This window comes from Protomyctophum parallelum, assembly GCF_964188405.1.
Source record: "Protomyctophum parallelum genome assembly, chromosome: 12".
Lineage (NCBI taxonomy): Eukaryota > Metazoa > Chordata > Actinopteri > Myctophiformes > Myctophidae > Protomyctophum > Protomyctophum parallelum.
In genome coordinates, this window is record NC_139712.1 from 27,897,198 (window position 1) to 27,925,044 (window position 27,847).

At 44.6% G+C, this 27,847-nt stretch overlaps 1 protein-coding gene across 1 annotated transcript in view; it reads right to left on the reverse strand.

Annotated features, from left to right (window-relative positions):
* Positions 1–23,808, reverse strand: part of plxdc2b (plexin domain containing 2b) — a 135,089-nt gene extending 111,281 nt beyond the window's left edge. The window contains exon 1 of the mRNA XM_083778590.1: positions 23,261–23,808. Coding sequence (XP_083634716.1) covers positions 23,261–23,390 — 130 coding nt within the window. The 5' untranslated portion in view covers positions 23,391–23,808. The remainder of the gene's footprint in view (positions 1–23,260) is intronic.
* Positions 23,809–27,847: the final 4,039 nt, after the last annotated feature.

Sequence of the window (27,847 nt, forward strand, 5' to 3'; positions counted from 1 at the left end):
GTCAGTGAGCCCGGGGCCTTTCATTACCCCCCTGTCAATGTGATTGTACTCTCATATCAGGCATGCATGTGTTGCCTGTCAAGTCTGCACACAGGGGCCTGTCGCCGCAAATCTGCCACAGGGGGCAGGGGACACTACCAAAGGAAATCTGTCTGTCATGAGTCAGGCCCCTGGAGGTGCACTGATTTGACACCAGGTCATGAGTTACGGTGAAATACAGCCGCTCATACAACACAACACAACACCCTATAGTGTCTACTGCATTGGTTCTTCTCAAACATTTTAATTCCAAGGACCACCATAACATAACTCTGGAAGTGTACCATTTGAATGTCAGACTATTGTCGGTATGAGCCAGTCTATCCTTGTTTCGCAGTGCGCTAGACCCCTGGGACATGGATTGCTGAGGAGGAGCGCTACACCGTACTATCAGCTCCCAGTACTTAATTGCCACACTCAAGCTGAGTTGGCGGTGCCCAGGATCGAACCCATGACCTTGTGGTCTAGTGCTTCTAAAACCTTGCACCTGCTCAGAAGTCAGAACTGATTGTCAGTTACAAATGAATGGCTGACCCTTGCCCCCGATACTGAGGAGGCACGGGTGAGGAGCCCCCACCAGGAGGATGTAACGCCTCCGTCCTAATCCTCCAATTCAACACTCCCCGCTGAGGCGCAAATATTGCATTCCTCGCCCAGCTTCTATATCCCTGAAAACAAGTTCTGTTCCTGGGAATCATAGATTCCACGAAGACAGGTACAAGCGCCACAAGGTCTGTTTCTCCAACGCTTGCCAAAAACTGTAATAACAACATGATGTTTCTTTTTTTTAATTATGTAATCAAGGGGATAAAAAAGGGTATAGACTGTTTACTAACCATAGGCCTATGCATTCTGAAGATGTGGGCTAATAAAGTTTTATGAACAAGGTGTTCTTATCTTAAATGGCTCATTGCGTGGGACCATTTTGAACAGAATCCAAAGAAATCCAAACATAAGCCGACAGGGTCCCTTTTTCTGCCTCTGAAAAATGACCCACTTTATGGGGTTCCAGTGACCCTAACTATCTGGCACGGCTGTAAAACTGAGATTTATTACTGTACATTCGCATGGTGAATGAACACATTGTAAATGTCAACATGACAAAGCGTGCAACCTGCTTCCCTGAATCCCTACATGGCCAAACCGAGGCTTGGTAATCCTACGAGCTGTGTTCTTACACTGTTCACATATGCACCGGAACACAGCACATTTAGGCAAGGCAATACAGTATGATTTGACTTTGACATCTTTATCGATAACCAAACACATGTAAATGACATATTATCCAAAAGATGGACAGAAATTTGTGTTGCGTGATGTGATGTGTATCTGTGTAATTTCTCTTAAGTCCACCCAACCAAAGGTGCCAAAGGTGTCCTAGTGCATGTCATGACTACGTGGAACTGGTGGTAAATTCTACATTTACCTCATGTACTATTTAAGGAGTCATTTCTTAAATCCCTCCATTGTCTTTGAGTCATATGTTCCCTTTACAACCAACGCTCCTCCTGTGGGAGTTAATACTCTGTTTTCTACGTCTATGGAAGGTTAACAACTAGGATGAATGAACGAATACAGACCCTCCTGGGTCCATTGAACAGAGAGCCTCATGGCACAAAATAGGGATGCCAGTGTTAATGTAGTTAAATTAACACTTTTTTTTTGCACAGCCGTGATGTATTATTTGCATGTTGATTACAAAGCAACATTGTCCAGTCAGCGTGTGTCCATCATGATTTGTCTACTGAGGTCTATTGCAGTATTTGGCCCTTGGCCTGTGGCAGTGACATTTATGGGTTTGTTTCTTCTTGTTCACACAGAGATAAATGTGACCAAGGAGCTGTGGTGTCAGGGAGCCACATTGGGGGTCTTTTATTACTGCAAGAGATGGGTCAGGGGACACAGTGGAGGACAAGTTTTCATATTACTGTAGCTCTCTGCCTCTCTCGGACACAGGCAGTGGAGGAGGGTTAGTATTAATTTTATTACAAAGAAATCTCCGGATTGCAGAGTCATACACACTGGTGTGCAGTGGTTAATATTTCTGAAACACCTGCTGTTGCTAGCTCAGGTGGTGCACCTGCGCGCACACTTGCACACACGTGTGTGTCCAGCCAAAAACGTCTATCATGTGATTTTATGCACCTGCCTTCCTGTTACTTGTTCCGTTTTCTTCTCTATTCTCTCTTCCCTATTCTAACTCACCCTGAAGGAACAGTGTGTTCCACTGTCCATATAAGTCCAAAAATGACATCTCCACCAGGCCGAAGGCATGGGGGGAGAGTATGTTTTGCACTCCGTCCGTCCGTCCGTCCGTCCGTCCGTCCGTCCGTCCGTCCGTGTGTGTGTGTGTGTGTGTGTGTCCGTCCGTCCGTGTGTCCGTCCGTGTGTCCGTGAGCAGCTAATCTCGGCCACCGTTAACCCGGTCGATGCCAAATTTTGCACACACACTCCCTGGATGCCAACGATGAACCTCTGCCCCAAACTTTCCAGAACGGCCTGTTATAGCGCCACCAGGAGGCCGCTTTGTGCAAAACAAGTTTTTGCACAGTACACCTACAGATTTTGTCCAAACATCACGCAAATTGGTACACTGTCTCTCTAGAGCCATTCAACGAAACCGGTCTTTCAGATTTCTCACACTCCATCCTGATTGGTTAAGATTGGCTTCCAAAGTTCACAGGAGTGCTCAGTTTCAAACAAAATGCTGCAAATCATGAACACATCGCGTGATTTCCGTGAAATTGTGCACCCACATTCCCACTAGGCCGAGGACGAAATGCCACATGAACAATTTCAACTCAGCCTCAAGGTGGCGCTATAACTGGCCGAAAAGTGTTTTTACCTCTAACTGCACGGATCTGTGGATAACTTTGTATGCCAACTCCCTAGAGGCCAAGGAAAAACCTTTGTCTGGAAATTTTCACATCTGCTCTTTATAGCGCCACCAGGAGGCCGACATATGTAAAACACATTTTCTATTATTACTCCAAATTTCACGCAAATCGGTACACATGATCTCCATAGTCATGTGATCAAGACAGGTTTGTTTGATTTCTCATATTCCATCCTGATTGGCCACGATTGGCTCCTACAGTTTTCAGGAGTAGCCCGCTTTGTACAAATCGCCACAACTCCTCAACGCAGCGTCCCATTGCGATGAAACTGTGCACGCATATTCCCACTAGGCTGAGGAAGAATCCTGGTGGAGACCTGTGCCCAGAAGTGCACTTTTTTTTGTACTGCTATGGGAGAACCTTCTGCCGATCAGCTTTCTATGACATTCACTCTCGAAGTTAGACTGGGCAAGCTGTCTAAACTGACGCCGGTGACACACACACACAAGAAAGCGTTATGCACGCCTGTGTGCTCTCTCGTCTCTGTTGATTCAACGCTGTGCAGCGCAGTGAGGCAAGGCGCAAGACTCCTGTCCTCTCTCTTAAAAGTTTCCTCCCATAAACGCTAAAGTTTACGTAACGTTGTCCGTCTGTAGACTAGAGGAGCCTAGTTCCAAGAGCTATATCCGCCTCCGCCAATCTGCATTGCAGGCCACAATGCGTCGCTGTTGCAACGTGGTGTAGCCTTGTAGATCAGCTCTGTAAATAGCGTGTGACAGCGTGTCTGTGGGAACCGATAGAGAGAACCGAAGTTGAATTATTGTAATGGGTACCCGACTACCCGGTACCCAAGCACGTTCGGTTCGGTGCATGCTTGGTCTCAAGGTTCGGGACCCACCCCTAGTCACGACTCCATATATGGTTGTCAGTCCATCACACCTCGTGACATCACGCCTCATGTCATGCCACCATATATGGGCGTCAATTCATCACGCCTCGTGACACGCTCCATACAGTATATGGCCGTCTTCATATATGAAGATCACGACCTCTGATAAACCTGACCTCATCAAACCCTGTCTAGCCGTACATGGAGAAGACTGGATGGTCACCTAGATCTGCATATATGGAGCCGGCCCGGCAGCAACTCTACATCTGACCTCAAACCCTTAGACCTCCATTCTCCATATATGGAGCTGATCTGTTCTGACATTCCATATGTTGATCCCTTCCCCGAACGGCAGCCGGCAAAAACGAATTAGCTTTTGTTGAGCTGCCGCTAAAACAGACTTGTAAAGAGCACATTTGGTACGCTCTCATTTCACTCTACACACATCCCTAGATAGGATTTTTGATACACATCATAGGTCTGGGCTACTATAGGTTGACTGTAACTGTTCATCTTCTTCTAGCAAGCCTGTGTCAGAGACCATGCAGGCAGGGGCCGACATGAATGGCAAATGAGCCGTCAAGTCTCAGAGGAGGAGATGGCGATGGGAGACAGGTGGGGGGCTGACGACAAGAAGAGGCAGACATATGAGGGAAATGAGTTGTGATTGCATGGCAAAGAGACAGAGTGTGTGTGAGAGAGAGAGAGAGAGAGTGTGTGTAAGGCAGAGTATAAAAAATTCAGAGAGAACATATGGGGTATTTAATGAGTGTGACAATTTTGGCGTTCCATTTTAGGAGCGACTGCAGCACTTCCACCGCCTGCTATACCAGCAGAATGGCAGTGTGCCGGGCATTGTACCCAAGCTGCAAGCAAGGACCTAGTGTGGTAACCCTCTATTCTCGCCTGGTAGATTACTGTGACCTCCAGCTCATTAAAAACACATCCTCTTGTCAGCCAGACACTCTATGGGTCCAGGGCCATTGAGGAGCAGTGCGAGAAAATAGTCATTATTTCTTACTAATGGCATGTGACATCTACAGGAGGAAACCAGGGAAGCAAAGACCGGGAGCTGCTAATTGCAAACAGCAAGAAAGAGTCTTGGCTGCAGCCTCCTGGACACACATGGCTCTCATGGTGGTGGTGAGCCATCTCTGTAGATTATCTCACAAAAGCACTTAAACAGATCAATCCCATGTTGCTTGTCACCACTCGTTCTTGGATATATCATCAGATTAAGGTAAAACAACGGTTAGGAATTCTCCTTTAAAGGACAACTTTAGTTTTTTTCAACCAAGGTTCATGTTGTAAGTTGTTATTAGAGAAAGTAAACGATGAACAAACAAGAGCTATTTCAAGCATGTGTGCAACATGACAACTGTTTTAAAGTATTGTATTGCAGGCTGGAATGTGAAGGTAGCTTACTGGGGGAAGCCACACTGTGTGTCATAGGCTCAAAATGTCAGTTTGACACATTCAGTAGATCCCGTGATCTTTTGTGGTCAAATATAATGTCTTGGGGTCTAGTAGGACTATAGTAAATAAAATAAAATAAAGAAACCGCTAAAAAATACATATTTACTATTTAGCCCCATGTTCGAATGCCCCCGCCATGTCAAAATCCCTAAAACAAAAGAAAGCAGCAAATGAATAAATAATTAACACTCATCTTTTACTTTCTCTAATAACAACATAAAACATGAACCTTGGTTGAAAAAAACTAAAGTTGTCCTTTAATTTGAAAACAGTCCGTCTCTCCTCTCCTCAGTATCCATCTCTGAAGGATGATCCAATCCAAAAATAACTAATCCATACCTGATCAATATCTGACAGCTGCTGTGAAGAGGCTGTCTCACACACACACACACACACACACACACACACACACACACACACACACACACACACACACACACACACACACATCTATGTGGGTCTCCTCCCACACCACACAAGAAGAAGAGCGTACTCAATCTTGTGTCAGTACCCGTGACCAAGGAGCCTGCTGGCACCAGGCACTGCTCCTAATGCTATGGAAGGGTCAAATACAGAGGACACATTTACCCACAGTTGTCCATAATTCATAACTTAACTCCCAGGCTTTGAGCCTGTAAAAGATACGGGCAGGCAAATTAACACACATGCACACGCCCATGAACTTGACCTTTTAATTAAGAACCTCACTCTACAAATTCATCCCTACAATCTGTGACTATAAATTGCCTGCTGAGAAAGTTCCTATTCTGAAAGAATAGCTCACACTTGCCGCACTGTAGCCTATATAGTATGATGTTTCCATCTACTCATCTTGTTGTTTTTTCGGAGACACTGAGGACAGTTGTTGCCAGAAAAATTAACTGATTTTAATCGCCTTCCCTTCCATACATAAGATTATTCTCTTAACCCGAATGTCCTTACCAGTCATAGTGGGTGAAATGACAAATTAAATAAAGAATGACGCTGAATACAACTCTGTAAAGTAGGAGAAGGTCTGTCTTAAAGGAGATCCAGACCATGCAGCTCTTTTCTTCCTGAAATCTGATGTTATATTTAACAACCAGTAGTAATACAAAATATATATCCATCTATGTAGAACGCACCACAGCTCAGAGCATGCGCACTGGGTCATAGGCTCGTTTGCCTTTATATAGAAGCCCCTTTGGGAAGAAAACACTGTCCATCATATTTGGTCATTATGATTATGAAGGACAGATGTGTAGAAAACAATACAATTTCCGAATCAAAATAAGCGATTTAGCATATGACCCAGCACGCACGGAGCTGCAGTGCGCTCTGTTTGGAGTTATATTCCCAAAGATATGTACATGTATTTATTGAGCGGTAAAAACACAACGTTTCGACCTGTGCCTTGACCGCGACTGTATGCAACTCTAACAGGGGATTACCCCTGGGTGTGCTTGAGGAAAAGTGTACTGGTCTTTTGGTTTGGTCAGATTCCACAGGTCTCTAGGATACAGTAAGATGCCAAAATCTGCACAATTGAAAGCCCTGCCAATGCCAGACAACAGTATGTGCCAATTAAGAACCACTTCTTTACCAGGCGTTGAAATAGGACTATTATGTGGACACGAATGTTGTATGAAGTCATTTTGTTTAGACGTAGGACTGTAAACACTTCCTTCAGATCCTTTCAGACGACATTGTCTTGAGAATTTCCTTTCCATTTTTGTAATGGCAGAAAAATCCCTGAGATATCAAAGCTCAGTGTTTGAAGTGTTTGAAGAACACAAACATTTGCAACCCGTAAATATTGGGCAGCAAAAGTGGTGTTACACAAGTCGTTTTGTGTATTCTTCTAGCACCTGTTTCCCATTATTGTGTGTGTGTGTGTGTGTGTGTGTGTGTGTGTGTGTGTGTGTGTGTGTGTGTGTGTGTGTGTGTGTGTGTGTGTGTGTGTGTGTGTGTGTGTGTGTGTGTGTGTGTGTTTGTGTGTGTGTGTGTGTGTGTGTGTGTGTGTGGTCAAACCGCTGGACCAATCAGTGCCAAACCTTTTGTGCACACTGCCAGTAGGTCAAGGAGGAAGACACTCCCTGAATAGAGGGTATGCGTGTGACATCATCATCAAACCCGGAAGTTATGCAGGAATGCCTACTGACTGGCAAAAAAACTACTTTCTGGCCTTGACAACCCATGCATCCAAACTGAAAAGTCCTATCTGATTGCATTAAACAACGTTAAAAAATGTTAAAGGTGCAGTGAAATGAAAAAGACGTTTTCACACTTTTAGACCATATCCGTGGTCATTATATGGGCATACCTAACAATGGATGCCAAAATAATGTGAAAATTCTCATTTCTGTATGTTTTTATATCAAAGGTCCAAAAAAACGATTGCATTATTTATTTATTAAAACGAAAACGTGCTGCGTGATGACGTGTAGAGATACACATCGATAAAAGCCAATAACAATGAAGCTCACCCGTTTAATTTCCCATATTTGCGCATCCATCCATCACAGCTGCTATTGATTACATAATACTCCGTTTTTATTTCCATTCCAGATAACATCCAGACAGTGTATTACTCGGTTTCAACTTAATCATCACGCTAGAATATGTATCTGAAAACATTATAGGGTAGAAATAAGCCACATAACAGTAAACTGGTTGTGCTGGCCGACCATTATGATTTATAAACAAACAACACCACGCTGTTGCGCTTAGCATAGCTACCGTCCCTAGCTACCGTCCCATCGCCTGAAGGGATGCGACGCTCTGATTGGTTCAGAAACTTCAGACCGGTGTTTCATGTGGTGTTTGCGGTGTTTTCATGTTGTTCACCATTTCCGTTTCACTGCGCCTTTAAACTCACTTTGCATGTTGCCTTGCCACTCGATTTGCCACTCGATGTGCCATTCACTTTAAGCATGCGCATACCCTCTATAACTTTCCAATCCGTAACGACAACTATGTTATTCAATATTTTTGTGAATGCATTACCACAGACCTACCATCCCCAATAGGATGGACAGACGCGATGTCCCCATTCATAAGGAAAGGGAAGCACCCCTCGTGAGACAGTCTTCCTATGGAGTGAAGTTGCAGGACCCCCCCCCCCTTCTCACAGCGTTTGGGGCCGGACCGGTCTGCAGAAGACACATGATGATGTGATTTCATGCCACCAGGATGGTTTACCACCGTCTACATTGCATTGGCACCTCTGCCATTTCACACGTATACGCGATACGCCCAGGCGTGAATAGAACGGGGAGCAGGAAAGACATTTCATCAATATCCTGGAACTCTACCCTGGATGCACATCAGCCTTTGGGCCTACAATGATAAAAGTGGAGTCTGTATGTCGGACAATAACAGTAAACAGAGAAACAGACATTTTGAGGGCAAATTGTACAACCAGCCGAGAATAGAGACATGGTGCTGTCAAAGTTAGGGGGTGTTAGCCAAATTTGTGATAAATCTGCAAAATAAATGCTTACCAAATTAGCTTTCCTCGTGTTAATAAAAGGTGTCTACTCACCTCTCAATTTAGTTCCAACCCAACTCTCTTGGGGAAACTTTGTGATAGCTGCTATGCAGGCAAACATTAAAAACAGATAGGCTATTCTGCTTTAACCAAGTAGCATGTGACAGGTCAAACTAGGGATTTTTCTGAATCCATTGCAAAAGTGTGTCATGTCTGACGAAGGTCTGATCGACCCAAGCCCAAAAAAACCGCAACCACCAATATTTATAAGCAACTTTACAGAAAATCAAGCCCATAATAGAGGGCATGCACGTGACATCATCATACCAGGAAGTTACGTGGAAATGCCTACTGAGTGGCAGAAAACTACTTTCTGGCCTTGACACTACATCCAAACAGAAAAGTCATATTTGATTGCATTAAATTACTTTAATCAACATTAGACTCACTCTGTCACTCATTTTGCCACTCAATTTGCCACTCGATCTGCCATTCACTTTATGCATGCGCATACCCTCTATTAGCGGACATGGCAACACAAGGTGCTGTTAATGCAATTGACATTCACACCTCTGTCACAACCTCCGTTTTAAGCATAGACTGTAAAAAATATGGACAAAGCGTTCCCCGGGTCTAACATGAACGTAAAATGAAGCCTGAAATCCCTTGCATTCTAATGCACTGTAAGTCGCCATCTTTCAAGATCCGTTTTGGCCCAGCTGGCCATTGGCTGGCCCAGACAACGAGGCGGGACTTCCCCCCTTCTTCTCCGTTGGTTTTTATTTTGACTCGAGTGGGTGGGGACTCCCGATCATAGACTGTAACGGTAGCCACGCCCCTCGAACATACGCGACTTTATGGTCATTTATTTTATAAATGGGACCATCATTTTCCAAAAAGAATATTATGACATTAGAAATGAGACTTTAAACTAGTGACTGGAAGCAGAAAGTATTCATGACCATGTTTATTAAGGTAATACAGTCTAGGTGAAGTTGGGCCAAAATACATGGGCCTCTATGGAGCTATGGGGCTTTTTAGGTCCAGTCCAGCGCCACAACAGGCCATTATATGAACTACCGATTTCAAATGAGGCTTCACGAAATATCTGGCTGACTGCCCCCCTGGTTTTAAGAGATATTTTATAGTCAATTAAAAGTCAATTGGGCTAACTGTATGAATAGAGGATTCATAATTAATTAATTCCATAATTCGTGGTATCCAATTATAGTGCCTCGTAGTGTAGATGTCCAAAAAGACAATTAAAGGAAGTCAATTAACTCTGTGGCGAGGTTAGGGTCCACTTGTGTCGGACTCTCATGAACAGCTAATCCTCATGGCCTCTCCCTTGGGACAATCATAAAGGAAGGATTTACAGTATGTTAACTATGAACGGTATAATAGGACATGGACATTCCTATGAATGCCTGTGAATCTTGATGAACTCTTCCGACTGAACCATGATGCACGACTGCACGACAGTGTTCTCTAAACGTTATACTATTCCTTCTGAGAAAATACTGTTGGGTATAGAAGTAGGTGTATTGTCTCCACCAGCCGAAGGCCTGGGGAGAGTATGTTTTGCACTCTCCGTCACCGTTAAGTCGGTCGATGCCAAACGTTGCACACACACTCCCTGGATGCCAACCAGGGGGGCAGTCAGCCAGATATTTTGTGAAGCCACTTTTGAAATCGGGACTTCCTGAAAGTTCATATAATGGCCTGTTGTGGCGCTGGACTGGACCCAAAAAGCCCCATAGCTCCATAGAGGCCCATGTATTTGGGCCCAACTTCACCTTATTACCTTATTACCTTAATAAACATGGTCATGAATACTTTCTGCTTCCAGTCACTAGTTTAAAGTCTCATTTCTAATGTCATAATATTCTTTTTGGAAAATTATGGTCCCATTTATAAAAGAAATGACCATAAAGTCGCGTATGTTCTGAGGGGCGTGGCTACCGTTACAGTCTATGATCGGGAGTCCCCACCCACCCAAAATAAAAACCAACGGAGAAGAAGGGGGGAAGTCCCGCCTCGTTGTCTGGGCCAGCCAATGGGCCAGCTGGGCCAGAACGGATCAAGAAAGATGGCGACTTACAGTGCATTAGAGTGCAAGGAATTTCAGGCTTCATTTTACGTTCATGTTAGACCCGGGGAACGCTTTGTCCATATTTTTTACAGTCTATGATGCCAACATGAACCTCTGCCCCAATTTTCGGCCTGTTGTAGCACCACCATGAGGCAGCTTTTCACATTTTTACCTAGAACTGCACCGATCTGCATGGATCGTTGCATACACACTCCCTAGAGGCCAAGGACAACCCTTTGACCTGCATTTTTTACATCTGCCTTTTATACTGTAGCGAGGAGGCCCACTTTTATAAAACACATTTTTTTATATTACTCCTCCAGATTCTGTCCAAAAATCCCACCAATCATGTGCTCAAGACGGATCTGTCCGATATTTCATATTATTCCATCCTAATTGGCCAACATTGGCTTTCAAAGTTTGCAGCATTGGCACGTTTTGAACACACAGCCTCAAATCATGAACGCAGCTAGGTCTGGTCCATAGCTCTAATGCAGTTCTAATGCCGTTGCATTTAGAGCTATGTTACCGATGACTTCCGGGGCTCGCATAAATGCAGACCAGCCTCTCAGGGTTGTGTCATTAGAAAGCCTACTTTCCTTAGTGGAAGCACTCTGAGCCTCCCACCACACGTATAAAAAGGTACTTTTTGGCCAGAAAGGCCAAGGGTTTTCTCTTGGCAATATCAGTAGAGGGTGCAGTGGAGTAACTACAAGTATTTATTTTCCGGTGGAAAAGAAATCCCTTTTTGTCCAAAAAGTACCTTTTATACGTGTGGTGGGGGGCTCAGAGTGCTTCCACTAAGGAAAGTAGGCTTTCTAATGACACAACCTGCATTTGTATTGGAGGTGAGTAGCAAAAACTTTATTTTTATTTACGCTAAAGACGAGGCTGGTCTGCATTTACATAGTCATAAGTCATCGTAACATAGCTCTAAATGCAATGGCATTAGAGCTATGGACCAGAGCTAGAACGCAGCATGCAATTTACGTGAAAGCTTTTCCTACAAGACTGAGGAATATATCACACCCTTTTCACATTGGCATTGGCCTGTTATTTTATACTCGCTGCCTCAGGTACAATAAGGAACTTCAAAACAAAGTGGCTGTTAATGACTTTGGTTTAGTGGTTTGAAGTGCTGTGGGTGTCTGTGGATGAGTAAACACTACCAATCTAGAGCTTCCACCCCTCACATCAAGGTGGATGTTGTTTGTTGTACTAAAAATGCTACAAGGAGAAAGAAAAAACATTTAATCCCACTCTCTCGGCTGGGTATGCCAGTGGACTGTCAAACCCTTCTTGGTTTCCAGTTATTCCAAATGTAAATTTAACTCTTGGACTCAAATTAACATTTAAGGTGTACAGCTCAACACAGCTATAAGCACTGCCAGCCTCCCCCACTCCCCCACTCTCCGTCTGTCTCTCACTCATTCAATACACACACACACACACACACACACACACACACACACACACACGCGCGTAGGTCGTGGTTACACCTTGCAATTCATCATCACGAGGACTCAAAGCAGGTCTGTGTCTGTGGCTGAGCTCCAGCAGTACAGGCCTCTCCGCTAACAGGCATGAGAGAGACACACACAAACCCAGGGGAGCCACTTGAACTCAGGCGCCCCATGATCGCACATCAGGCTGGTCCCCCAATATTGATTAAACGATCAACTGTATAATAAAGCATGCCATGTTTGAGGGCCCTCAGGCAAGCACAGGGGACCTCTTTTCTTTGGGACGTCTCTGCAAACGTTCACCCCTGTTTTGGCTCCACTGGCAAAACCTGTTAAACACTCTTGGCACCACCTGGGTGTCATTTTCACCAGAAACACCTGTTGACGCGGCCCTCGCCCATTATGCTGAATCAACACGCTGTGTCATCGGCAGGCTTGTCTCATCAGGTTAGATGAAAAAGCATGCGCGGGTAAACAGACCGCAGATAAATTGGATAATGAAAACAACCTGTGTGTCTGTTTTTGGCATTTAGGCGTTGATGAAACTCCTAGTTAGGAGCGGAGCTGCCAAAAGGAGCACACATCTACAATCCTGCACGCTAGCATGGCCATGAGCTCAGCGGAGACAGAGAGGGTGGACACTGACAGCTGGGAGGCATCAGCCGCGGCTCCACCGAGACCATGTGCTCTAAACAAGAAAGGAGTGTGTGTCCTTCAGAAGCCTCGTCGGCTCTGCTGCATGGGGGAAAAAAAAAAGAGTCCCTCAGCCTCAGTCAGGGCCGGTCGCCCCATTCCAGGCAGGGCCTCCTGATCCCGACATGTCACATCAACCGACTGAGAGCCACGCAGCACAGCAGCGGTAGACCCCGCTACACTTGTAAGCAAGCATTACAGATGTATGCCAAAACAAATCAAAAATGTAATTGCTGAAAGCCTGATACTCGTTAGTCATTTAACCACTTAAACCCTGTAAGAGTCCACGGATCTATACTACAGTATGCCTTTTTCCGTCTACACAAAATTGCTCTGCAGAAAACAGCCTGTTTTTGGTGAATGTTCACGCCAGGATAGGGATTGATTGATTACTTGCTTGCAAACGATTATACAATGCTGCTAGAACACAAAAAGCCATGAGGGCTTGTTTCCATTGTGGTCCTCAATTCACCATGCTAGGGTGAATATATGGTTAATAAGAATTTCAGAATAAACAAGTAAGAGAACATTTTGCCATCCTCTCTCTCACTTACCGCACATACTTCTGTTACTATGTGTGTTGTGCTGTGTAACTGTCTATAGCCCATAAATCTGTGTTCATTTCAATTTCTGCAGCACTTAAGAGTGTCATAATTGAATCAGTGGAACACAATTCACATCAAAGGCACCCGGCCACGTCTCCAACACAGTGTGCAGATACTGCTGACATGTGCCCTTGAACGCACAACAACAACATCAAACACCGACCCATAAACCCCGGTAATTATTCTCACACAAAGATCTACCGATCTAGCTCGGAAAGGAAATAACTGTCCGTCCGAATGATCGGTTTACGGCTAACGGATCGAAGATGGAGAACTTTGATCTTAACTCTCGAGTCAGTCACCATTTATTCTCTCTCCTCCTCCTCCTCACAGGGGAATTCACTCGCGGTTGTGTGGAGATTCTTTCATTTTCACCCAAAAAACTCATTCGGAGTTTCGGACCAGTCAAAGTAATGTGAGGGCGTGCAGCACTGCAAGACAGCCACTGCTGTGGGGCATCCTTGTACGCTGTCACAACGGGTTTGGTTTGAAAACCGGTGACTTTAGGACAGAGAAGATGTTGAGACATTTTCTGGGCGAAACAACAAAGGCGGTGTTGTTGGACCTAGAGCAAGGAAACATATGTGAGTCTGCCAGGGTTTGCTTGGCACAGTTTAGAAATATCATTTTAAAATACTCAAGTATGTCACCAAGCATAGGTCAATGTAAACCTCAAGGTATGTTTTGACTTGCCTGGCATTCAATACTATTCAATCCTATTCAATAATATTAGACACGATAAGGAAACAAGGATGTATGAGTTATTAAAACTTCAGTTGATGGCCGTCGTATTTGACTGCACACGGAGTGAAATACTGTAAGTCAAACTTGTTAAATCCATTTCACTAGTAACTCAGCATAAGTCACACTCGCACATGCACGCACATGAAATCAATGTAAATCAGACCCACTGGTGTAGCAACATGCCAACTGACAGTCAATCTATACCAGCTGTGCTTTGTGTGACTGTCCAGAAGGTTAGCAGTTAACCACCATCTTCAACACAGACACAGAGAGAAGACAAGCAGACAGAATGCCATTGGGTGGGGGGGCACATAAGTAAGCCTGGGACCGGGTGGGGGGGGGGGGGGGGGTGAAAAGAAAGCGAGAGTGAAGGGAAAAGGGAGAGATGGGGGGGGGAGCAAGAAGAACAGAGAATAACAAAGAGGCCGAGAGCGAGAGTGAGTTCTATCTACATATGGGCCGAGGCTTGTGGCAGCATGCTGTGAGCCCCTAGTGACTGACGCAGGCTGCTATGCGACATATAGCTACTACCACGCTGTGAGGTTCTGGGGATGGATGGAGCCTGGTGCGGCCTGGGCGGGGTGGAGGGGTGAGAGCCAACTCTACTGCTGGCCCTTTATCTCCCGTGTGGGCATGCCTGTGGACACAAGCCACTCGATCCTCTCCCCTCCTCCACAGACAGGCACGTGAAGCCATGATTGTTGTCGGCGAAGTCTGTGCTCGATCTCCAAAGTTTGTCCGTAATCAAATTTGACTATATGAGAAACTTTGATCAGGATTTTATTTTTATTTTAATCTTGGCTGAGTAACGCCGAGATGAAAAACATGTAAACGTTCACTATTAATTAGCGTTCAGGAGCGCACTCTCTCGACAGCTGGCGTTCGGCACAGAGTTGTTGTGTGTGTACCTGCAGGATTCTGAAAGAAAAAGGAACGATCCTCCTGGTGGAGAGACCACAGTTGTCCTCCCTCCCAATTACCCTAACTAGGCTGGAGAGACTAATCACTCGCGGCTGCTGCGTGGTTTACCTCCCAGGTCAAATTGGAAATTTCTCTCTCCCTCCCTCCCTGTTCCCTCTTCCTTATCCTTCAGACACAAATAAAGGAATTAAAAGTCCTCCTTCCTCACCATTGTCCATGCCAGACAAACAAATCATCCCATCTGGGTTCCACATCATTACCTCTGTGAAACGTGCCAACATACTTCTAGCCACCGGGGACTCCAGATGCACAGACTGTATGCCAGAGTCTGTATGTCACACTCTACAGAAGTGGTTCTCAAACTATTTGGACTCAGGGCACCCCTGTAAATAACTTTGTTATCTATGGCACTATGGCACACCTGAATTATAGTGTTAATAATTAGAATCTTATGTCATATTATGTCTTAATACTTAATACTTGATGACGTTAACCACATACAACCCCAGCATCCCTATTCACTCTGGGGGGAACATTCACCAAAAATATCCGATCTAGAAGATCACAACGAGTCACAATGTTGTGAGCATGTAGATCTGCTATTTTTGGTGAACGTTCCCCACGTGACGCGTTGCGAGCTTGTAGATCTGCTATTTTTGGTCAAGAAATGTGGTGTAGATGGAAAGATAACTCATCAAGTGCAGTGCAATTCAGGTCTGTTTTAGTACATCTAGAGTACGATCTAAGTTGTTATACTGAAGTGATATTGATGAATTCCAAATATTATCAAAGTATATTATCAAAAAGTATTCTGTGGCACCCATGGACACCCACTTTGAGAACCACATCTCCACAGTACCCACTATACCCACTCCCCCTCTCACCTGTTATGCTAGACTAGCCTATAAACTTCAGCCGTGTGAACTTTAGGTTAATGCTGTGAAATACCAGACACTTGCTGGAGTGTATCTGGTTTAATCCCACAAAGGCCTTGTGAGGGGTCGGGTGACTCACTCTAAACATCCAGCTTAGAGCGCCCAGTCATCAGTCTCAGTCTGTCTGTGCAAACAAACACCACACAGCAAAACAACAGTACTACGCACTATATATTGCAACTTTGTACACGTTTCCCCTTTCTCAGTACTACGTATGTGGGAGATGAATATATCAATCTTCAGTCAATCTGCAGAATATAATATCGGTCTTGTGTCATAATAAACGAGAACATGCACTGTATCTCATTTCTCTGCAACAATGTGCTTTCCTATCCTATTGTGGCTGTGATAGTATGTTTGCAGACTACTACCATGAACATATACGGTATACCAGGGGTCTTCAACAGGGGGTTCGGGACCACTAGGGGGGCCCTCAGAGTTACTACTGGGTGGCCGCAAAATCTTTGTGATGGAATCTTTCCTTTCTTTTTTTTACATGAACCCTAGCATCCCAATTCTGAGGGGAATATTAGCCAAAAATAGCAGATCCACAAGATCATGCAAGGCAACGGGAGCTTGTGGATCAAGTTTTCTACATATTGAGGGTTTTAGTGGTTAACTGTCTGCAAAATAAAATAACAGGGATTTTATCTCTGAAATCTATGAAAAGGTTTAATCTGCAACACAATATTCTTCAATGTGTAGTCCTGGCTTCATCTATCTGTCAACTAGGAGGTAGTAGGTAGTGGTACGTGGCTTGAAAAATGTTAAAGACCCCTGGTATACTAGGTCAGAGGTTCCAGGGGATCCCTAGCTAAATGACAGATAGTTAGGAACCAAATGGACCCTTATGGGTCTGTAACTCAGAGAGTGTACAGATGGATAAGTGTACATTTGGGGGTCCTTGACATGAAAAGATTTGAGAACCACTGTACTATAAGGCCACACACAGTGCTGTCCAGCACTGCACCCGACCTTAACCATTTCAAACACAATTCCCAACCTTACACAGAGTCCAACGTCTGCGATGAGAGAGAGCATTCATGGCACTGAGATGAGAGTGGTCACCAGGGAGAGGAAGTGCCATTTCCCTACCCTCCCCTTGTCGTTATCAGCTCACACTTTCCTCCCGCAGGCAAGGAGAACTGACAATCCCCTCCTGCCTCCTCTCCGACCCAAATAGAAAAACATTTATCTTGTTTATTTTGTTTATCTCTCTTTAGCACACCCATCCAGCATATCCTATGCTAGGGCTGCACGCTGGCAGATTATTAGCGTGCACCAGAAGTTAGGAGTTAGAAAGTACCACTTTCACTGGCACCCCCATAGACTACAGGGTATGCGCGTGAATAAAGTGAGTGACAAATCGAGTGGCAAAGTGAGTTTAGCATTGTTTAGACTTGTTTAACATAGTTTAATGCAAATAATATATGGCATTGTTTGGATGTATGGGCTGTCTAGGCTAGAAAGACATTTTTTTCCAATTAGCGAGGGGCGAGCTCCTCCCCAAAACACTGACATTTACAACACTCACACAATGGAAATAAGATCTCAAGCTTAGTTTTTTTTTGTAAATATATGACTTATTAGCCTTTTTACTAGAAAGGATAAAACCTTAAGTAGCTCTATTTATAAAAGAAAATACCTACACACAATAACACAAAACACACACCCCAGGGAGTGATTACTGCAGTCCCTAAGAGAGGTAAAAAGAAATAGGCAAAAAGCATGATAGCTCTGCCAGGCCCAATACAAAGACTGAAAAGAAAAGAAGCTTTTAGAGCCACAAGAAATTCTATACTACAAAATACAAAAGAGCAGCTTAACTACACTTAACTCATTGCAGCAGTCCAACCCACTAGTGTCCTCCATTGACCGTATATCACCAAAGACAAAAAAAAGAAAGATATGCCATCTCTGGTTCATTTCCCGGAAGTAGGTGACCGCCTTTTTACGAGACCGAAAGCAGGTCATAGTCAATTATTTCCAAGAACCATTCTTTAGCTCTGTGGTCACTGAACAAAATATTGGACCCAATCCACACATTCTTCCCAAGATTGCCATACTAAAATAGCTTTTTTCAGAGAGACAAATCAGGAGAAAATCTGCATCATTATTGACCCATCTCTGTCCCAGCAAAACACACTCGCAGGATCTGGCACCAATAAACATCGGACATTCGCGAGATCTGCCGTCACCATACTGTAGATTTGTGTACCATTTTACCTCTAGTGGCTCCAATTGGCATGGTATATATTTTATAATTGAATATCTCTGATATGGTCAAAGCTGGTGACAGGCGATTGTATCACGATATATTGCGATGCGATACATATTTTGATATATTGCAATATATTTTTAGATTAATCACTGGACAGCGAACTAAAGTATACAACATCTAGAGAAGCAAAGTGTCAGGATATATATACTATATATATTATGATATACAGTCTTGCCATATTGATTATATTGCCCATCTCTACACAGACGTGGTTCATTCTCAGAGCAAAGGGGTGGGAGTCGAGGAGGATGTCAGTGGGGACGACCAGGTCTCAGTAACCCGCTGTCACCACATACCGGGGCAGGACAATAACCAAACCCCGGGACCACCACTAGCCATCACCTCTCCCTCCCCTCTTCTCTCCCTCATCCCTCCTTTCCCCTTCCCGTAGCTAATACCACCCCAGCCCCCCGTCATCCATTCATGGCAGATCCTTTCAGCGGGTCATTCAGGAGGCCAATAAAGAGGCTAGCTCATTCTGTCCATTCTAGAATGTGCAATGTCACAAGGAGGAGAAAAGGGGTGGGGGGGTGGAGGGGTGAAATTCCAAGAAGGCTTATAAACCGCGCACAAACACACACACACACACACACACACACACACACACACACACACACACAGTAAGCTGGACCTCCCGTTTTGGGACCGGCTAAATCCTTCGCATAGGCCGTTCCTGCAAAGTAAGTAAGCCCTGTCTTCTTCGCTGCGACCGCAAATGACGAAGACAAAATCTCAGCCAATTCATCACGAAGGACACACTACTACTTGGAGACACGAAGGTCTCCAAAAGAGTCAGAGCTCAGAACAACACAGCCTGGCTGTCAGTGGAGCGGACGATTTCTGTGCCTGTTGCTATGCAAGTCACACGTACAGATGCATGTGCATGTGCGCGTGTGTGTGTGTGTGTGTGTGTGTGTGTGTGTGATTGCAGAGGCAGATCCTGGCACTATGATGGATGAGGGTCTGTGCGTGTGTAGCTCCAGGCTGCTCTATCGCTCGGCTGTTGCCTGTGTGTATTAACCCACCACTGAAGTACCTCCAGTCCCATTCAGCACACAGCCACTGTCAGAGAACAAACCCACAGCGTCCCGCTGTCCAATGCATTTGGACGGACACACACACACACACACACACCACAATCTTAGCACATTAACAGCCCTTCCGGCAGGGTTTTAAAACAGACCGCATCGTTACATGGGGCAAAATGTCCTCTCACTCTTTCACTCACTCTCCCTCCCTCTCTCTCTGACAGACACATGATGCACACCGTATAGTTCATCCTTTCACTATATTGTGCTGAAGCAAAGTGACCCCAGACTCATCCACAGTTTTCTCTTTCTGCTCCGTTTGCCGTGTGTGAAGCAAACGTGACACCAGTATCACTGGCAGACACTCACACAGAGTCAAGGCGAGAGCTAGTGGGGGAACGTTTCAAAAGCACTCACAGTTCACAGGATGTTCCGTAATACCGTCCAGATGTACTGTACTCCTCGGCTTCATCTCCCCGATAACCGAGGAGAGGGGAAAGTGTGTGCACTGCACGCACGTCGCACACGCGGGCATGCAATGTGCGGGAACGTTTATGCAACTGCACCCCCCTGCCCAGTGCTCCAGCGGAACCGTTCCAGTGCATACCAGCCCAGTTCAGAGCTTTACTGGAGGAGTGGGTACCCCCCCACCCCCACCCAGTAGACTTAAAGTGTGCATAGAACGACTCACCTCCTGTCTATTAATACTCCTCTATCTGCAGAAAGGAGCACAGGGCTGCTCCTCACTGCACCGAACGGTTATGTTTGGTCCATTGTGGCGAGGAAAGCACCTCAGCCAACGCTCTAAAAATACTGTCCTACATACTGGAGATGGGGGGGGGGGGTCTCAGTTAACTGTCTCTGAATCTCGTGTCAGGAGATGTGGAGTTGCTTTCGAGATGCAGCGGTGGGAAAAGTACTCGCATGTTTTACTTAAGTAAAGCAAAAGTATCAATCACTGCAATGTGAGATATAGGCCTACTCTGTTACAAGTCCGGAAAAAGGTATCGGCATTAAAGTATACACCAAATGTAAAAGCACTCATTGTGCACTGCAGAATGACTTTTTTCAAAATGTATGAAAATAGCCACAATGAGCTTGTAGATCCCATTTTCAAATGGCCAAAAAAAATATATATAGGAGGTTAGTGTGTTTTGTACAATATTTTCCTCAGAGATATAATGTAGTGGAGTAGAAGTATAATATTGAACATTGTAAATAGGCCTAGTGAAGAAAGTGAAAATACTTGAGTACATGTAATTAATTACTTTACACAAATGGCTAAATTGGACTAGAGCCGGACCGATGCCAGCTTTAGGGGTCCGATGCGATCCTGATTTGGGGGATTTTTACCTGTAATGACATGTGCAAAATATGAATAATGGGTTTCAAGCGGATACAAAGCGGATACAAATTCTGACACATGAGCTGCATAACCGCAAATGATGATGGCCATGTGGCCCAAAACTGATATATCAATCAGACAGAAAAAATGGACACAGCTTCCCCGTGAGAGACACAAATCTCTGGTTGTGTACACTAGGCACAGCAGCTGTTATTTATTCTAGAAAAACAGAACACTGTTCCGATCCAGAGCTGTGCAGAGGAAGAGATTGATTCAATTTCATGAATAACAATACCTGGAACTGAAACCGTGTGTGTGTATGCATGTGCGCGTGTGTGCATTAGACTGTGCTGCCAACCTTGTGAATGGTCGTATATGACTATAGACTAGTATAATCGCTCTCAAACAGACACACATTCCAATAACTCTGTGGTCTGTGAGGCGCACGCACACACACGGTTTTAATTTACGGTCACTGTCAGCGAGCGAGCACATTTCTCTAACCATTATCCCATACAAGAGTCACAAGATGTAGTGCCCTTCCCTTGCAAAACAAACGTGCGCCTGGCTGTGAACCAGCGTTACCATGAACTTGTCCGAATGACTGCCAGTCATTTGGACAGTATGAGCGAACTAGATCTTAGATTAAAGAGCTGCAGAACGGCCCAGGCCGTGGCGTAACAGTCTGGGCACCTGACTGGTAATCCAGTCGCAGTGTGCCGCGGGTTCGACTGCCGAGCCCGACACGGCCTTTACTGCATGTCATCCCCCCATCTCTCTCCCGTTTCCTGTCAGCCTACTGTCTATCCCTTCAAAAATCAATAAAAGGCGTAAGCCGCAAAAATATATATATACAAACAAAAAAAAAGAGCTGCAGAACAGGTTGGGTTTTGTTTGTTTTGCTTTTACCCCGTTTTTCTCCCCACCCAATTTAGTCGTTATGCCAATTGATTGCTCCCCACACGTTTGTGTGTTGTCACTGCTGTTGCATCCTACTGACTCACCTGCCAGTGAGGAGACCCCACCGGGAGGACGTAGCCCAACACTCTCTGCTGACAGGTGCCTCCCCAGCCCGCAGGAGCACGTGCAGTGATCATTTGTACCGACTCCCACTGCCGAATGACAAGGGCAAAGTGTGTTCCTCTACGATCGACAAAGCCGGATGAATGCACCACGGTGGATCCGAACCTACAGCCTCTGCGGTGGTGGGCACACTGGGCAAGTGGGCAGGCAGGCACTGAGCCACCCAAGCGCCCAGGTATGCTAGATTAACAGTAGTACGGTTACTTTTGACACATGGACTGCTAACACACCTGGACCAGAACCAGCCCATGGAGCCCTGATGTAGACCCAATAATCATTAGGACCTTGAATGACATCCTGAGTGCACCAGTCAGGAATCAGGATATCTACACACACAGTTCAGTCCCAACCCACGGTGTCAACGACGAGTCAACATTTCTGAAATCGTGGGTTAAGGATTGAAATTATTCCGTTAGTGCCAAGTGGCTGCTATGTCATGAACACTCTTCTAGACTATATTGTGCAGCCTTACATTGTTGTTCTAGGTCACTGCAGGCTGCTGTGTTTCAGTGTTGACACAGGGAAGACTTGGTTAGACTAGACTAGGTTTTGTTTTTCCTCTCTTATCATCTTGGCCAGCTGCACCAGCAGCTTGAAGCTGGCACCACACGTTAATTGGTACAGCCTAGTACTGTGGTGTTGGAGCTACTTGAACTACTGTATAGTGCAACAGCTGATATTCCCCAAACAGGAATAATAGGAATGTGCATGAATATTTCAATTGGCAGTTAAGTGACAATAAATATGAACAACTCAGCCATGTAATTGTTTTAGTGTAAACAACAACATGCCCTTGATTTAAATTAAAGGATAATGACATTATGTGCAACATCAGCACGCACGCACACACAGTCTCTCTCTCTCTCTCTCACACACTCACTCACTCACACTCACACACACCACATAAAGAACTGTACGGGAACAATAACAGCTCCTGTCTCTCGCGCACAAAGTGAGGGAGGGACACGAGCTGAACAGAGAAGGCGCACTTGCTCTGTGCCAGACCAGAGCAGCCAGCCACAGTATCATATCATAATCATATGATTCAAAAATATACATTTGTAACACAATTGCATTATCATAGCCATGCAGTATATGAAAATCATCATGAAAAGCTAAACAACAAGAAGTAAAATTGCACTCGTGTGTTTTGCCGAGACTGACAGTCGGGGCTGTCTGAATTACTGCTAAATATTTGCAGAACTGATGTAAATCATCCCTCCCTGACCTGAGCACAGACCAGGTTATTACTGTTATTGGACGCAGCTTGGTACAGTCGCCACTGCATGAGTGAGCAAGCAACTATAGACCGATAATGGCAACACCAACATAACTAATAGAACATAAACATTCTTCTTACCGTTGGTTGTGAGCTCGCCGGCTTGGGCTTGAAACGCAATTCCCAGACAGAGAAAAACTAAAACAACTCCAACAATGAGGACTGTCTTTGCGCCCGCCATATCCAAGCAGCTCCGCGGCTGTTCCGTCATTAATATTATCCCCGCGCAGAGAAGCACAACGAGATGGCTTTCTCATACAACACCACCACCAAGATAATGCTTTCTCATTGACTTCCTTCCGAAAACTCTTCTGCTGCTGGTTCCTTCTGCACAGCAGCCCCTCTCCTCTCCTCTGAGAAGCAAATAGTGAAGCAAACAATGTGATTCTGCACGGCTCGTCCGCTCAGGCGGTCAGTGGAAGAAAGCTCTTGTTTATTCGCGTGTGCAACTGCGAGCTTATACGCGCATGCAGCATGTACAGTTGTACACCGTCTCCCAAACAAACAGGTCCCTGATGTCCACGCCAGGCTCTGCCCTCCAAAAAAAAGCAGCACAGTTCAAAACATTGAGGTCATCAATTCATCCATCCAGCGCAGAACACACAGGTCTCACTCCATGGAGAGGAACTGCATGTGTGTGTGCGTGTGCGTGTGCGTGTGTGTGTGTGTGTGTGTGTGTGTGTGTGTGTGTGTGTGTGTGTTGCGCTCGGAGAGCGTACGGTGCGCTCCTCTCCTCGCCGACACCAACCCGCCAGAGCCAATGATGTCGTCCCCTTCTTGCTGATAGTTGTTAAAATCACTATCACACGTGTGCACAAAGCGTGTCTCTTGTACGAATTGAAATTATTTCATTCTGGTATATCAACATGGCAATCTTTTGTGGAAACAGACAGTGATATATCCAGAGGGGTGTTAAAAGTAGACACCGACGCCAGAGAGCTCCTCAGGGGGATGCAAGTCCTTCAAATCAATAATGAAATATGGATAATGATTTTCGCTTCTCCAAACAACGGTTCGTGCTCTCGTATTCTTACATATAGTCTCATATAATTCCCTCCATACACGGCAATACACATTGAGAAAAATATGTCATTTTAATGTAAACTTTGCTCCTACACGTGACATCACACCTGCTGTGCTGTGCAGCCAGGTAGGTTGCTTTATTGAACTGTAAGAGCGCCCTCTTCAGTTCAGAAAAAAAATGATATTTACACATAATGGCATATTGTTTTGTCATATTTTCAACATTTTTTTTTCTTCTTAATCTTCTTTAAAATCACACTCGTGTGAACTGAGTGGTGCAACTTGCTTCTCCCCCCCCCCCTTCCTCCTCTCCCTCTCATTAGCAGGCAACAGTGCAGCACTATCTCTGTTTCTGGCACAACAGGCAACAGCTCCCCTACTGGTACTAATAGTCATACTGGTGCTCATAGTCACATAGGCGAACACATAGGTAGGCCTACAGTAGGTGAACGCGGACATTGCTGTTCCTTGGAGTGGTTGCACCACTCAAAAACTAAACAAACAAACAGAATAAACCAAACATGGAAATATTATTTTTAAATGGGAGGTGGTGTAGTAAAAAGAAAATAAGGTGAATCTCAAAGATGGAGTGCCGTGATTTTTGTACTTTTTCCAATTTTTCATATGTTTAAGAGGTGACAGTACTACATTAGACCCCTTGGTGTGGTTATGATGTGCAATGATGTCTTCCCTTTAGGGTTTCTTCCTGGAGGCTGAAACCTTGACAGTCAAACGTGCCAATAAAAAAAACAGTAATATAGTGACATCACACTATCAGCCCCTCCCCTAACCCCTCCCCATTTATCATACAACAACAGCTGTGGGTGTGGCTTCAGTTCAGGTGGATCACCACCCATTACCACCCACCAGGCAAACCAGGCATAGGCTACTTAATGAACTGGTCGGTGTACAGTCTATGGCTATGCTGTGCACGCATAAAAACGACATTTTAACAAATACTGTACACTTGAAAAGATTCTTCCTCCTTATATAACAATAAGACCTGGCACTCCATCTTTAACGATTAACTAGCTCTGGTCCAACGGCAGCAAGAGCAGCAAAGCTATGGAGCAGAGCTAACGATTCACCAGGAGACGTATCTGCTCAGATTAGGCAGGTAAGTGCATGAGTAACTTAATTATATGATTAGGCTGAAGAAAAAAAAACTATGTATGAATATAATCTCCAAAGGGTCTCATTTTGGAATGTTTAATGAAACTTGATTTGATTCCTATTGATGGTTGTATTATAGTTGTTGTTGTACGCTACCTTTTTCTTAGGCAGTCATTAGTATAACTGTATATATCTGGCAGCCAGGCTGGAAAGCTCTCAGTTCCATTTGCCTGCCTGCCAGATTTTATGAGGAAGAACTTTGGGTCTTCCAAGCCAGCACTTGTGTTCCTTAGGAATTACTATTAATGTGTTTCTCCCTCATTGGCAGTAGTGGAAAGTATGTACTTTTTTTTAGGTACTTTTTCTTTTACTGGAGTATTTCCAATTTTCTATATGTTTACTTCTACTCCACCACTACATCTCAAAGGCAAATATTGTAGCCTACTTTTACTCCGCTTAACTTTAGTTAGAATGAATCTACAAAGTCTAGATAAACTCGATTTTGATTATTACAAAACCACTTCAGACTTTGGCAATTTAAAAAAAGCCGATCTACAAGCTCACGACGCCTCGCTTTGCAATGCGTTGTGGGCTTGTAGATCTTCTATTTTCAAAGGATTTTTATACATTTGTCAACTGTAATGGCACCTTCTGTATAATGAGTACTTGTACTTTTGGTACAGTATACTAAGTATATTTTGGTGCCAATACTTTTGTTCTTTTACTCAAGAAGAATTTGAATACCAAACTTGTACTAACAGACTTGTAAAAAATGTGAGTAATTCTTCCATCACTGATTGTTGGCTCTGATGTTGCATGGGAAGGACAGCCTTGGACCACATGTATGTTCCAATTAAGCCACTGGCAGTGGGAATTCAGAAGCTGTACACTGTACAGCCACACCGCAGTCATGGAAAGGATTCATATGGATCAGAAATCAACTCATAAAGTGCCCGGTTTTAAAGTTTACATCCACATATTATGTGAAAATACAGGGATGTGGTTCAGATGTCGATGACCCTTTACATACGATTCCACTGGGAAGAGGAATTTACATCACAAATGTTTAAACAAGACTTTTTTATTTTCGTTATGGTCTTCCTCGGATATATTGGTTTGTAAAACATAGATCTGTGTGAATCACAAGAACTGAAAGCCAAAGCATGCATTCACAGTCCTGGATGTAGGCTACCGTACGTCTCTGAGATTCACAGTACTGGATGTAGGCTACGTATCTGAGATTCATTCACAGTACTGGATGTAGGCTACGTCTCTTGAGATTCATTCACAGTACTGGATGTAGGCTACGTCTCTGAGATTCATTCACAGTACTGGATGTAGGCTACGTCTCTGAGATTCATTCACAGTACTGGATGTAGGCTACGTATCTGAGATTCATTCACAGTACTGGATGTAGGCTACGTCTCTGAGATTCATTCACAGTCCTGGATGTAGGCTACGTCTCTGAGATTCATTCACAGTACTGGATGTAGGCTACGTATCTGAGATTCATTCACAGTACTGGATGTAGGCTACGTATCTGAGATTCATTCACAGTACTGGATGTAGGCTACGTATCTGAGATTCATTCACAGTACTGGATGTAGGCTACGTCTCTGAGATTCATTCACAGTACTGGATGTAGGCTACCATACGTCTCTGAGATTCATTCACAGTACTGGATGTAGGCTACGTCTCTGAGATTCACAGTCCTGGATGTAGGCTACCGTACGTCTCTGAGATTCACAGTCCTGGATGTAGGCTACGTCTCTGAGATTCTTGGAGAAATAGGGAGAAAGCAAGATTGTGCGTTCGATGCCAGTCTAGCTCTGCACATGAAAACTGATAGGCCCCTATAACAAGCCAATGTCCCATGGTCTTTTGCCAGTAATGTTCCATACTGTTACCTCACCTGACCAAAAGTATTTTCACTTTTTTGTGAAATTTGCATTCATATTATCTACAGCAATTTGACAATCTCTGGCTAACCACACGTTTGTAAATTGCTTTCTTCATTTCACCAAGTATGCATACTGTAAGCCCATAATATATGTTCTGTGATCCATAAAAGGCAAGCCATGTTGGCTGGCAGTGAAGCTTTAGTGGTGGTGCTAAAGAGATTTGTTTGCTGGAGGACGGAGGGTTGCAGCTGGTGCTCTGTGCTAGGCCCAGTGATGTCCGACAGCAAACTGCCTTGACTTTGCTAAAGAGGAGACCCACTACTACCATATAGGATTCTTATTTCCAGTTTGTAGTAGTACCTTTTACTGTATGTTCCAGGTGAATAAGTCCTTGGGTTTAACATAATCTGAGTTTAACTGGTCCTTGTGAATGCAACTTTGCCCTATATGCCCTCAGTACCCTGACTACTACCTCAAAAAAAGTGAGCGACGCCCACAGCCACAATAATAGAGGGGGCGAGAACAACGATCTGGTACCACCCACCTTTAAAACAAACATGGGTAAATTCTCCTTCTATAGCACTGCCACCCAAGTGTGGAATGCCTTGACCCCCAAATCACTGGCATCCTT